The sequence below is a fragment of the Phaethon lepturus genome, unplaced genomic scaffold (assembly GCF_000687285.1).
Source record: "Phaethon lepturus isolate BGI_N335 unplaced genomic scaffold, ASM68728v1 scaffold10896, whole genome shotgun sequence".
In the NCBI taxonomy this organism is placed as follows: Eukaryota; Metazoa; Chordata; class Aves; order Phaethontiformes; family Phaethontidae; genus Phaethon; species Phaethon lepturus.
Genome location: NW_010544112.1, coordinates 50,764 through 65,664, shown reverse-complemented (window position 1 = coordinate 65,664; position 14,901 = coordinate 50,764). Strand labels below are relative to the sequence as shown.

General features: G+C 38.9%; 1 protein-coding gene across 1 annotated transcript in view; it reads right to left on the bottom strand.

Annotated features, from left to right (window-relative positions):
• MED27 (mediator complex subunit 27) overlaps positions 1-14,901 on the bottom strand; it is a gene marked incomplete at its 5' end in the record, with an annotated part of 57,364 nt that overhangs the window by 16,725 nt on the left and 25,738 nt on the right. Inside the window, 2 exons of the mRNA XM_010288566.1 lie at positions 1,168-1,275; positions 12,148-12,241. Of these exons, the coding sequence (XP_010286868.1) occupies positions 1,168-1,275; positions 12,148-12,241 (202 nt within the window). The remainder of the gene's footprint in view (positions 1-1,167; positions 1,276-12,147; positions 12,242-14,901) is intronic.

The following is a 14,901-nucleotide window of genomic DNA, read 5'->3' as shown; positions in this document are numbered from 1 at the left end:
AGAACTTGGGGTGAAGAGGGGCTGGTGCTCTAAGTCTGTATTTATATGCTAATATACAGGGAGTATAGTGCAGCTGCTTCTGCGGCAAAGTGGTATTTAAACTTGCATATTTGAATAATCCAAATCAAAATCAGGCAATTTTTATTTTACTACTGCTTAGGCAAATCCCCCACCCTTCAAGTGAGAATCTCTCACCTGGGAAATAGAGCTGTGCTATTTCCTTCAGCAGATCAGCTCCTGGCCTTTTCTAGAGAACAGAGGTTCAGACTCAGAGCCGCTGAACTCCGGGTCAGTACACAACGTGCTGTTGTGCGCTAAAACACAGTTATCACTTTTGAAAAGAAAAAAGTCTCACCTCATTATAACATGGCCTATGGGTGCCAAGTACTCATCCTGATATAATGAACTTTTTATTTTAATAGGCTTCATACTCAGAAGAGAAAGCTCCAGAGAGAAAATGTGAAACATGGAGGTATTTAGTACCGTTACTGGCAAAGGCGAGTCCTGGCGGATGTCTCGGTAAGAGAGACCATTCTGCCCCGAAACGAGAAACAAGCTGAGCTGAAGGCCGTCAGGTCCCATTAACATCTTCTGATGCGCTAAAGAGAGCCATATGGAGTGTGTGCAGTCAGACAAAATTTGAGGGTTCAAGCAGGGTGAATTGTTCATAAAACAAATCACTTATGGAAGCAGATAACACTTGCTTTAAAAGCTGTTGTTCACGACGTGCTATTACTGACAAGCGAATTATCGAGGACTACCTACTAACGATTCGCACAGTTGCGTTTATCAAGTTGAGCACAAAACTAGCCCAAGATTTCCCAATGGCTCTCAGAAAATAAAAATCTGAGTTTTGGGCTACTGATGTGCTGGTACACTGAAAAAATGTTTTCTCAGTAGACACTATTAACGAGGCAACTGGGGTCTAAGGTGATAAATTAGAAATTCAAGCAAGGGCTTCAGAGCTTAGAAAGAAGTCAGGCATCTGGGTATGAAAAATCGAAGCAAAGCATGATAAATTTAAACCTGAGCATTTTGCAAAACACCCACAGAGTCTTCTGACAGTTTTATGTTTCTAGCATAACGTGATGGGATTCCTGTTCTCTGTCATTTAAATACCAGGTAAAAATAAAACCAAACAATGTTGCTGGATGTACGATAACCTACCTTTCCATCTTCAGTATAGACATTTTCATTGTACCCTTTTACTATTGTCCGGTCAATGAAGAGGCTCCGCATCACCACTATCACTTTTAACACTTTTCCTAAGGTAACCTGTGAAGAACAGGAGAAGGACAAAAACAAGCTGAAGGACAGTCAATGGTGTCTGAATTCACAAGACCATCAAGTTAACAGCTTAAGTTGATGTAATTTCAAGTTTTCAGTATTTTATAGACAGACCAAATAAGAGATCTAAAACCACTGTGTGTGTTATGAGGAAGAGGGAGACTATAAAGTGCAGAACAAACAAACATTCATTTGCAACTGAAAATATATAAATTCACAGAATTCCCTTGTGTGGGCATGACACTGCCAAGCAACTCTCTCAATTTTATTAACACCACAACTCAATAACTTGTCAAAAACAATGAGCAAATGTGATTATTTTCAACGTATTTGATATTCTCCAATATAAGTCCACGTAGAAAAAAAATAATTTGAAAGAAGAACCAGACTCTTCTAATGCTAGCTTTTAAAAGCATGCCATGAGTGTAATGGAAAACATTTCAGGTCCAATAAAAATGTAAAATTATTTAAAAGGAAACTACAGCTAAAAAGTAAAAATGTTACATTTTCAAAGGTTTAATTTTCTTCCATGAAAGTGGTAAAGTGTAAAGAATAAAACTAGTATCATGGAAAATATATAGCATCAGTCAGAGTACAGCAACAGAAATAAGCCTGAATTATATTATTGACAAAAATACAATAATGAAGGCATTTTAATCTAAAAATCAATTTACATTTCAAAGATGTACTTGCACTTCAATGTTGTTAAGATGTGTGTCTAACAATAATTCTGTCATTGTGCTTTGCTATACAGAGATTATCACAGAGCTTTTCCTCACCCACAAAAGCATAAAACTGAGATAAAAAAGAAACAATTAGTTCATTTTAATATTTCCCGACCAGCAGCGGCTCATTTTGCGCCGTGTTCCAACATTTTGTCCAGTATAGATTTAACACACACTAGAACAATTGTGTTTTGACTGCTAACCTCAGCAGACAGGTCCACACCCAAACGGATCGGTCAATATGCATCTTTATTGATTTTTACATGTTTTTTCTTTTTAACTCCTGCTAATGACTCCTACCTACCACCTTGGTTCAGCACGAGGAACGTCAACCTGATGCTGACCGAGGCACTAACAGGCAACTCGGCCAAGACGCTTTTAGTCCCAAGGAGGAAGATGGAACAGCTGGCACAAAGACTCCATCTCAAAGCTGACGCAGGGAGAACGCTGGAGGAGGGTTAGGAGGGGAAATGGCGGTAGGAATGGGGTGACCACACGGAACTTTGCAGAACAGCTTCCCAAACTACTTTAAATACTGCTCGTTATAATCACTCTATAGCAGGACAGAGTTACAAATCCTGAAAAGAACTGATGACAACTCTCTGGCATGGGGCATGGAGAAAGCAACTCAAGAAGAGGCTAAACAACAGGGAAGAAGGAGCTGACAGCAGGAGAGAGGGCAGGGAAACGTGAAGGGCAAGGAAACCAAGAGGGGAAGGATTGCCCTGTTCCACCCCCAGCCAGCAACTCGGCCCCACGCAGCCGCTCGCTCACTCCCGCATGGTGGGACAGGGAGAGGATTGAAGAGTAAACGTGAGAAAACTCATGGGTTGAGATAAAGACAGTTTAATAGGTAAAGCAAAAGCCACGCACGCAAGCAAAGCAAAACAAGGAATTCATCCCCCGCTCCCATCGGCAGGCAGGCGTTCAGCCATCCCCAGGGAAGCCGGGCTCCAGCACGCCTCGTGGTGACTTGGGAAGACAGACGCCATCACTCTGAGCGTTCCCCCCTTCCTTCTTCCCCCGGCTTTTAATTGCTGCGCATGACGCCACATGGTACGGAATATCCCCTCGGTCCCCTCCCGACACCTCGCGCTGCACGCCCAGCTCCGTGCTGCCCGCGCGGAGCAAAAAAGGCTTCGACTCTGGGTAAGCGCCGCTCAGCAATAACTGAGACAGCCCCGTGTCCTCAACACTGCTTTGGGTTTGTGCTGAAAACACTGTCCCATACAAGCTGCTATAGAAAAGTTAACTCCATCCGAGCCAAAACCAGCACACAGAGTCGATGACAGGCTGCTAGGCGTGATTTTGCAAGAACATGAAAAAAAAAAATAGCAGGTCAGAAGAACAGGTAAATTGCTGAATTAAACTCTTCCAGGCTGAAGGAGGGTGACTTGTATCAAGGCCTGAGCCATGCACATACCATGATTAGCTTTTTCTGATTACCACCTTCTTCCAATAGATTGGGATTTTGTGAAGGCATATGGAACACCGTATAACGATAACGGGTGCTGTGAATTTGGGTCTATCCCAAATGTTGAGTATCTTGCTGGGATACTCTGTAATAAGACCCCGTTGGTCTGCAAACAAAGGCAATTGGCAATTTCAGCACCTACCACTGTATCAGTTAAGTTAAAAATACAAAGTCATGACCCAGAGGTGCCTGATCTGCAATGCTGATCGTCCACTGGAATCAGAAAGACAGTTTTGTTATAATTGCAAAAATGAGGAAATGGAGTCCCTTTGAAAAAAGTTGTCAGCACATTTAGAGTTAACAGGGTTTTTTTTTTTTTCTACCTTAGTAAGACTGGCACTTTCCTAGGATATAGGTTTACTGAGAGAACTGAATCCTACAACTTCACACTAAGCACTAACCACATACGGTAAAATTAAAAGGAGGAAAAGAAGAAATTTTAAACAAAAAGAAAAGAAACCTTCTTAATGTAAGAGCAAAAAGGCTGCCCTACAAATGCCCAGACCCAGCTTTATGTATAATATTTTCTATCTCCATTGCGTTCACCCACTTTAGTGGATGCTCACTTCTTTCCTCTTCCCTTACGTTCCGCATTCATGGTATCTCACATTGCTGCCAGGTGGGAAAAAAAAAAATGGATGAAGCCTGCGTGGGATGTTCCTGAAAATCCTCAGAGTGAACAGTGGAACATAACAAGCTGAAAAATCCCATGTTTGGCACCCCGCTTGCTTGAATATACTTACTGCTGGCCTCAAACTTCCCCACAAGACACACCTGCACAAAGGCTTTCAGAATACTTCTGCATTAGCTCATTGCCTTTTCCCAGGTCATCTGTTTTCATACCCTTCCAACGTCCCACTCCACACTTTCAGAATGCATCACAGCAACCCAGACCCCAGCTATCATTTATCATCCAATACTGAAAGGTCAAATTCAGCAGACTGGTCCAAGACAGTAGCCTTGATCACCCACTTGCTTGAATGTCAAAAGAGCAGGGATACACTGTCTCCCACACGTGTAAGGAGCTGTGGGAAACCATCCTTAGATGGGTACCTGAGACTGTGAGCTCCCTGAGGAAGGCCCTATTCTTGCTATCTCAACTTACACAACAATTTGTACACGGGGTTCTTCTCTGGGAGTAGGGGCACCTACAGTCATCGTGGTAATACAAACGAACGACAGAATACATTGCAACTTTGGCCAGGTTAGTGCTAGGTTGTCTGAATTAGCTCTTACAGCGCGCTCGTACTGAAATAGGAAACTTTCCTATTTTGTGCCGCTGCTGCTTTGACATGAGACTCCTGTAGGTTTTATGCTGCCTGGAAGAGAGATCGGGACTTTCAGATGACTTTTGCAGGACCGTATTATTAGTTAAAGTCTGACAGAAGCAGAAATTTTGTAAAACTAAGCATAGCTCAGAGAAATTATAGTTCATCACTTTAACAGCATCGAAAGAATGAGGCTAGTAGTACAAAGAATGAACAACAGCCTGTCACTAGACTGGAGGATGCTGTTAGATTTGGAAGCCAACAGTAAGCTCCACAGCTCTTTTCAGGGTAAAGCACATTCTGTATCGTACGCAACAAATGGGATACCTTTTATTTTTTCCTCTAATAATCAAGACTTGTAACTGTTTTCAGGGCTTAATGTTTTTGTTCACCTCAACCGTATTTTACAAATCATGTTTTCCAGCAAACCCTTTTCTTTCAATGCCTGCTCAACTTAGCTAACTGGAGTCTGTGTTCAGAAAAGATCTATGTATGGAATATAATTTACACCTATAGTCATACAACTGTGTCCCTACAGATCACCTGAAAGAAGGTAATAAAAACCTAATGGCTCTGGTAAAAAAGCAATTTGATAGTTCTACTCTGAGCTCCAGTAGCGCAGGTCTCTCCTCCTAGAGGTCAAGACCCCACCCAGATGGTCCCTTTTTAATGGGCACTAAAATGTCCCTGCATTTCCACAGATAGCAACTGCAAGAAACTTCTTTCATCACATGGAAAAGATACCTTTCAATTGTGACAAAAAGGAAACAATTTCCTTTCTAAGCCAACTTTTCCTATTAAATTTCAACTTCTTCTGTCGATATCCTGTTAAGACAGCATTTGGCTTTTTAATATTTCGCCTGAAGGATATATGCCAACTTGTCCTTGATGCAGAAAATTTTAATTCAAATCAATACATGTACAAGGTCACTTTAAAATTCAATTAATATGAATGAAAAAAAAAGCCCCACAGTTCTGTGAGCTGAAAATGGAACAGTTGCAAGTTAAATACTTCTGTAGCTTCTGTTTTGGTCTGTATAATAAGGTACTTCTAACTTCCTTTTAACTAAAGTATACTAAATACAGACAGTTAAGTTATTCATAAATCCCCTGCTTCCTAAAATGGCAACCTCCAGAAGAAGGTAGGATAGGCAGCTGATTGAGATCTGCAATATTATGCAGCTTTTTCTGACAAAGATACATAAAATAAAAATCTTCTTGAAATATCCCAGTTTTAAAAATATTTTGTCTATCACCAAGATAATTCTCAAAGAGCATATGACAGACACTGTATGCCAAGAAAGGGGGAGGGGGAAACAGAATAATCACTGAGAATGGCTTAGATATTTTTTGTAAGACTGCTAAAAAAGTTCCCATTTAACATCACCTCTGATCGGAAAAGAAGTACGTACCTCTCCAAATAAGTCAGAATCAGGGTCAAAATGAGTTTACAAAATGAAAAGGATCAAAATTAATTTACCATGCCAGAATTCTGCCTGGAGGAAATAGCTTGAAGTCGTCCCCCCTTTAATTTTGCCTCCTCACTGAAATTGATACCACATGAAAAGTCCTTTTATAAACAATTAAAAAAATGCATTAAGAAACATTCTTTCTTCAGATTTATTTAAAAGTTTCACATTAGGAAAACGTATGCTGACAACACCAAGCACCAACACTTTGCAAAAAATTCCCAAAGCTCCAGATTTCTTCTCAGCATCCCAGGGAATTTGCTGCTGATTTGAGCTGCAGATGCTCTGCAATGCAGAGCTATAGGAAAGAAAACATTATTTTCAGTTAACATGGGTACCTCCCTGCTTGTATAAAAAGGAGCACAAGTTTGTATGAGGTTTTTTTTATTTACCTGAGGAAAGAATAAGGCAACATCAAACCAGAGGTGTAATCAAGTTATACTTATTTCCAGCAAAAGGCCAGACACCTGCTCCTTGCCATATAGCCAGCCACAAGCTTGTCCTCCCACTCATGTATCTGTCTTACTAAGCAGTACAATGCCTAGAAATCATATCTATAAATACTGAAAAATAAGGCTGTGTATTAAAAATAAAGTAAAAAATAATCCCACCCAGACTTTCAACTAGTTTTGGGTTTTTTTTTTCCCCTACGTCTCATCTGCTGCTGATATGAATGCTGCGCTTTCCCTCACACGCTCATTATTCTTTAATGATGTCTATTTGTAAATAGCAAGATAAGATGCAATTAAGCCATTAGAGTCTAAATAAACAATCATACTAATTAGGTTCTTTACAAGGATTTCTTTTTTTATGTAAGGGCTGGAATTTACCTTTCATTAGTCTAACCTAATTGCAATAGTGCATGATAAAAAGTCAACATAAATGAAGGGCTTCAAATGATTTTGCCATATCAGGGATGCACTGCTGTTACCCTCCCTCAGTAACAGAGCATATTCTCTAACTAAGACGAACAAAACGGGCTTAGAGTATTGTTCAGAGGTTAAAAGACAGATTTTGCCAGTGGCCAGTCACACTTAAGCAAGGGTCACCCTAGCCCACAGCATTGCTACAGATGATTAAATGGATTCTGTCTCTTTTTTCATTCTAAATTACAGCACACCAGGAATTTCACAGGATGAAAACGGTGTCTGATCTTGCAGAATATAAATCCACGGGAGTATCAACACAGACAGAACTGTGAACTTTTGGGACTGGACAGCAACCCTGGGTCACAAGAACCCTGTGCAGAGAGCAAAGCTGAGGAAATTTCTTGCTGGTCTTTCTCTACTTTTTCTACTCTCTCTCACTCTCCCATCAAAAGCCCCTTCCTCACTCTTATATTTGACAAGCAGAGAATAATTTACAATTTACTTGCCACACCCCGCTCACACACTTGGTTGATTCAAGACATTCTCCCTCTGCTTACGTGACCTCAAATGCTGGTGTAATGCTTTTTAAATGCCGGTTCTCAATCTTAAGTGACAATCTGTGAAGCCACTGCAGTCACAACAATCCCACTATGAGCTCAGAAGCGATTCTTCAAGATCCAGTTCACACAAGAGGCCCTTAAACATCTTGGTAGCTCCATCAAACACCAAAACCTAGCTAGTGTCTCCAAGAGAGCAAATCCCTAAATGAATATTCATTCCATGTGCCTAAAATGAGGTGCCTAAGCCGCCAAATGTGATCATCAGATCTCTGTCCCTACCATGAACATGCCTACCTTTATCCAGTGCCTCCTGTGGACTGGTTTCCTAATCAACCACCAGACTGGTAAGGAGGAACGCTTACATGCTAAGCATTTTGGAAAAAAAGAGGTTGTTTTGAAATGAAGAACATCAAATTGTTTCCAATCAAGTGTGACATAAATACTAATTTCAAGTCACTTGGCAAATTTCCCCCCCGTCTCCCCAGGTCTTCAAGATCAGCATCTCTTGAACAAAAATCAGTTTGGTAGCATTTCCTAATGGGTAAAGAATAAATTTCAGAATCCATTTTCCAACAGAAGATCATAACGATTTTATGTAAAACACTGATAAACAAAAATGAGACAGAAGAAATTATTCTGTTTTAGCGAACAGATGTCTAGCCTATTTGCAACTAATACAGCCCCATTCCATATGATCAGACTGTTTAAAATTCTTGGAACAAGATTTGAAAGTTGAAATGTAAATGTGTCTGATTTTATGGACAACGAATAAAATTGTATAAAAATGTATTTCATATTTTTATTTGAAATACCTATTAAAAACCTAGACATCAGTATCAATTTATAAAATTAATGTATTATCAAAAATTTGTAAGATAACATGAAAAGAAGAAATCATTATTTCTGCCATGAGCTTTTTTTGGCAGAAACAATTCAATTTTTCAAATTAGAAGTTACACAAATCATTATCCTTTAGAAACAGCTCAAATTACAGAAAACTATTCAATTATCTGTAAAAATATTTACCCAGTGGTTGTAACTTCTACAGTAGTGCTTTCATACAGCTTTACAAAAACTGGGGAGGCAAAAAATTTTAAAGACAAAGTAGTTCCCAGATGAAGACAAGAAAATAAGTTTCTATATCTAACTGGGACTGGCTAGCTACATGACCCATTTATCAACTGGAAAAGTGGGGTTAATGTTTACTGGTTTGTAAAATATTTCTGATATTAATGAATGAATTGTACACAGGAATTGTTTCACACTGAGAAAAAAATATTCTGAATTTCGATAACAGAAACGTGCGTGAAACAATCATATAATAATCGTAACATCAAGCTATTTTGGTAGGAAAAATGTCTATCTAGGAATACAACTAATCATTCAAAACCAGCAAAAATCTAGGTATTATTCATTGATTAAAAATCAGTTCATGTTTTCTTAACACACGAGATGAAGCTTATCTATTTACAATTCTTGGCATTTGACCAAAAAAATCTCACAAAAACCTTAAGGAGTCCACAGTTCCCTTTGCTGCTGCTGGAAATTAATTTTGCATAACACTGTTATTAAAGCTGATAGAATTCTATGTTTAGTCTTTCTGATGCATAGTACGATTAAAAGATTAATTGAAAAATCACTAGTGAAGATTGGGATTAAACAGCACCTTGAAATGCCATGATAAACTGCTTTTAAAATCAGTTGAGGATTTCACACAGCTCTGGAAGGTTTAAATTATTTATGTGTTTGGTCTGTGTAGCATAAATCCAGACTAATGAGGTACAATTGCTGTGTATAAATCTAAAGCATAAAAACCCCTCCTTACTCTCTGGAGGAAGCAGTAACCTCAAAGGACTAGGAGGTAGCAACCTTTCAAGACACAGCATTTATGCTCTCAGGAAGAATTTATTTTCCCTCTTTGCTTAAAATTCTCAGCTTATGCAAAAGCTGTACCTTGGTTAGGGAGAACTCAGCTTAACACAAAGGTTACTCGCCAGTTAGAATAGACCAGCAGGCTGGTAATTATTCCTCTTTAAACACTGGATGAGCCTTAGACTGTGAAAGTCCCACCTCTACAGCTAAGGACATAGATTGATTTCCATGTGCACATGCTGTTGTACAGTCTGGGGCTGAAGCTTTCTGTATTAGGTCTTTTTGTCCTGAAGATGATTTATTTGGCAAAGTCTCCAGCTATTTTGAAGTTTCAAAGAATCTCACAGGCACGCCCTTTCCCTTCTTCCCCATCTCCTTCCAAACATTACACATTCTTAAAATATGTATACTGTTTACCAGTGCCTTTGAAGATGAATACATGTTTTTTCTGGTAAATTAAATGATTGTGTTTAAGGATGTTTTAATATACTAACTAGACCTCTGCATCAAAGACCTTCATAAGCAATGACAGGTATGATTTCAACAGTCCAAGAATGAAAGTGGTTGAAATTAGAAAGTTAGTTAATTAACTCTGGGCAAACAGTATGGTTGTGAAATATTTTTAAATAAAATAAGCATTATCTGAATCCTTTGGTACAGTAGTAAACCACGCTGCTGCAAGGGAGCAACTCCAAATCTAACTTGGGATAAGTTCAGAGTGAGAAATCACAAGTACTGAAGAAACCTCCCTTCTTCTGGGGGAGGTGCTCTTCACACTGCCCATCCTGCAGCACCTTTTGCTGAACGACTTGCGGCTGAAAACAGCAAAAGCTTTTGTAGCAGTCAGGGCCAGATGGAAAGTGCCATATTGGCAACATCAACTGAGACAGATGGGAAAGAGGGGAAAACCTGCCTAAAAGAAAAAATGATAAACCCATCACACAATCACATACAAAAATACTCAAAAACCAATCTTTCTGATCTCTGATCCAAGGAAAATATGCACACCACTGGTTCAATATAGGACTGCTGTCTTGTAGCAACAACAATGTCCTTGATTTTGAGAGCAACTGCAACGTGGAATTCACTAAGTTACTACTGCTTGTAAAAGGGGCTTCTTTTACAGTTACCTCTCTTCCAACCCACCTTACTCCTAATCAGTCACACCCAAAATAATTTACCTAATTTCCTACCTGTCCCTGAATCTTGAAAAGTGTCATAGATTTTCTGACCTCGAAAAGCCATTAGAAGTGGAAGGCACCTACTGAATGCCAAGAGGGGCTCTAAGAGAATGCAAAGGGTAAAGCAAGGAAGTAAAACCAGACATTTTTCTATACCAAAATAGTTAAAGTCAGCTTAAGAAGAAATCCAAAAGCTCCCAAGACTTATAGCTTCTTAAAACTTCACTGATGAATTCAATTCTTTTCTGGAATATATTGTTCCACTTGGTGAATCCAACAATTGCAGATTAAATGTTTTAATGCCAGCTGTTTATTTTAAGCTCTGACTCAGTTAATCTCTTGCAAATTTGGGGCTGTTCAAAGAAAGTTAATACTGGGATGTTAGACAGTCGATTAATTAAAACTAAATATAATCACAGCTATACTCACTACAGAGAAATTAACAACAGGCAAAAATCTAACCATAATAGTGATTTAAAGTCAACAAACTAATAACAATACAAAATCTGAGGAGCAATCCTAAAGTTGACTTATATTGACTCAACAATTTTGTCTTCACAAAATATCTGATTTTCAGATCCATTTTACAATTTGCTTGGAAACAAATATACTCACATATACACTACACCCAAGCCTGTTGTAATAGCCTATGTGAGAAAGGAAAAAATAAGAGGAAGTGACATGAGAAATCCAAGATGGAAAAGACTGATTTGGTCCCAGTTCTTCACCTGTGTATACAGTGTATTTTCTAGTTTTATTTAGAATCTGGCAAAAGATGCGACTGCTGTCTTTCACCCTACAAGAGGAAAATCAGCACCCAACTGCCATGCTACAGACTCCACTTCCACATTGCTGTCTTTGAGTAAAAGCTTTAAAGACTTCTCTTACTGTAAGCACAACAGCTGCCCGTGAAAATTGATGTGAACAACAGGTTCTTCTGGAATGAAATCTTGCTTGGTCATGCAGAAATAAGTCAAATGTATTGGATTTGTTTATCTCTAATCCAGCCTCTGCTGTTCATTTACTTCAAAGGCAAATTCCTAACTTCATCATATAGCAGAAATTCACTGACCCAAGAACAATGTGAAAAACTTTAAATCACATTGGTTTCCTCCTCCTTTTCTTCCTCCCACCACTCTTTCTTCTTAATTATCATGATTAAGACTCACTCATTGCCAAGACTGCTGAAAAACACAGTGAATATTTGAGTTTGCAGTCATATTTCCGCAATCACATTTAACAATAAAAAGTAATAGATCTTTCATTTAAAGGTGAAATTCTTTTTATTACTCATTTGCCTAAGAGCAAGAAGGATCCTACGAATGAAGAATAGTATGTTTCTGGGGAAAAAAAAAAAAAAAGAGTTTAATAACCTGCATTTTAGGAACAGTAATTTAATCCCTTAAGAAATCCATCTTAAGGGATTAAATAATCCAATTTACCAGAAGCATTGCCGAGGTTCCATTTGGCCGGGATAGCTGGATAGACATTTCAGGGAACATCCTATCAATCCGACTGATGACGTCATCAACATATCTGCCAAACAAACCAAAACAAAAGAATTATCACAGACGCTCTGTGCCACAGACTCAGATTGTTACTCCTTTTTAACAATGTCCACAGGACTTCCCTGAATTATTTCTCCTTAGTACCTGCATATTCTTCAAAAATGCAAGCGAGCATAATTCAAAAAGTTATTGATAAGAGGAAACATACCAAAGCCCTACTTAAGTGGTTTTTAAAATTAATTACTCTGCCCTTAAAAACAAACACTCAATTTTTAGACCAAATCTGTCAGTCTCAAACTCTTGCCACTGTATTTCTATACTTTTGCCTCCAGGAGTTGAAGGATACATTACCAAAATTACTCTTCCTGGGTAGGAAATAATAGGTTGTCACCTCCTTACCCTCTCTTTGATGAACTAAACAAATAGAGATTTTCTCAGTGTCTTCAAACTATTCATAGGGTTGTTTTTTTTCCTGAATCTTTCCCATTTATTTCATGCACTGGTGACTCTAAAATTGGCTAGCACATTCCAGGAGTTTCTCTGAGGTGATCAAGCAGACAGGTAAAATAACATCCTTCCTGCTGGGTATAATCCCCCTGCTTACGCAGGCCAAAGGGAGCCGGCGCACATTTGTCACGGTTCCCTGGTGTCGTACTAAGAACTGACATCCATTAACAGTGAAAACTTCCTTTCAGAGACCTTGTTCCCCAGGACACATCGCCCCATCCCACGGGCATGTCTCACATCCTTCAGCCATTCCTCTGGACACATTAAAATGCACAGTATTTGCTTTAGCCGAGTTTACACGGCAGTCTGTATCGTCCGTGCATCAATCTGTCCTTTGGTACCACTTTCAGTTCTCCCGAAGGATGCAGACGGAGGGGCACTACTGCCGTGTTATCATATGCATCTACAAACTCTGCAACTTGATCACCGATTCGTGAATGAATTTATTGATAAAATGTTTTCATGCTAGCCCACATAAGTGCTCTGAAAAAATATTTTGGAAAAATCGGTTGCCCCAGTTAGACTAACAGTAAAACTGAAATACCTAATTATTTCCCTTTAATTTGCTTAAAAGAAGGCAAAAAATGTTGAATTCTCGCTCTTTAAAGTTATTAAGTTCTATTGTTAGCTCCTAAAAAAAACCCAAACGCAAAACAACAAGGTGCTATGCTCCAACTGCTATTTTGCAAGGGATTAAAAATCATCAGAAAAAAATAAAATAAAATCAAGAAAGCTGCACTTACACAGCTGGAAAAGTCAGCCCACTTTTAAAAGTAAAAAAAGAATAGAATTAGTTATGACAATTTTGCCTAAAAATCTTAATCCGGGAAACCTTCCCCATTCACTTGAATGGCTCACTAGCAGCTGCTTGCTGGTAAGCAAGGTCAGAACAGCCATAAGCCAAGAACTTCCTTAGCACGGTGAAAGAGGAGACGCGTAAGACTGCTTCAGGATGAGTAAGCTACACACCAACAGTATGCACCTAACTAACTTTAAACATTACTGAATCCCATATGGTTTGTGGTGGTGGGTTTTGTGTGGTTTTTTTTTTTGTTTTTGTTTTTTTTAAACACAGCATGAGCGTTTATACTGTTTTGTAAATGCAGTTACTCCGGGCTCTGCAAATAAATTTGGCTATCACTTGCGTGTGAATAGAGATGGCTGATTGAGGAACAGGCAAGGAGAGATTCTGTGGTTAGGATTGTGTCTTACTGCCTTGCACACTACAATGCAGATTATTGCAGAATTTAAGTTTTCTAATTTTCCAAGCTTTGGGCAATAAAACAATCAAAATATGAAGTTGCATAAAACAAAGGCTGCTTACACACTGACACAGTCTACATGTGTTAAGGAAGGAAAATTCAAGTAATTTTAAATCATACAAACAACAGTTCAACTCATGCATTTAATCTGCTTAGGTCCTTCTGAAAAATCCCAGGGGACAAGTACTTTGTTCATTGAAAATGTGATCCAGGCTGGTTGGAGGTAACCAATTCTTCAACTCTTTCTTAGATCTGTTTATTTTTTACATGTAAAAATTGTCTTAACTGTGTTCCTTAAAACTTGACTCAAGCCCAACTGCCACCTTCTACTACCTGGGCAGTATAAGACAGAACAGGGAATTCAAAGGCAGCTTGTAAGAGTCTTCCTTTTAAGTGAAATCACACATAGGGCAACACAGAAATCTTCTAATTTGTATCAACCAGCTCCTGAAAGAACTTAAAGATGCGTTACTAAGATGATTTGGGCTTAGAAGCCTGGCAATTTTGTACCACTCTTCACAAGTCAGTTGACAAAAAAAGAAAATTGAAACCAGACACTTCAGGAAATACAGTGTTTTACTTTGGCAAGGCTCAGCAATTCCATCAGGACCATCCACACAGGTAGCCTTCTCCTTCTCTTCTCAGTCAAAAGAATGTCAGAGAAAATCCAAGACCATTATGATAAACGAGCATTGATATACGTAACACTGTTTCGACCCTTTGCCTTTTTCAGACAGAGACATCAGGGTTTCCTGAGGACTCATCAGAACAGAAGGATTCTTCAAAGATGCAGATGTAATTACTAAATTAGCCTGACTACATGGTAGCCTCAAATATACAATGACAAACAACCTAATCTAAGGCAAAATTCTTCTACAGATACGCCCTTCAGAGAGGACATCTGGTAAAACATCTTGCG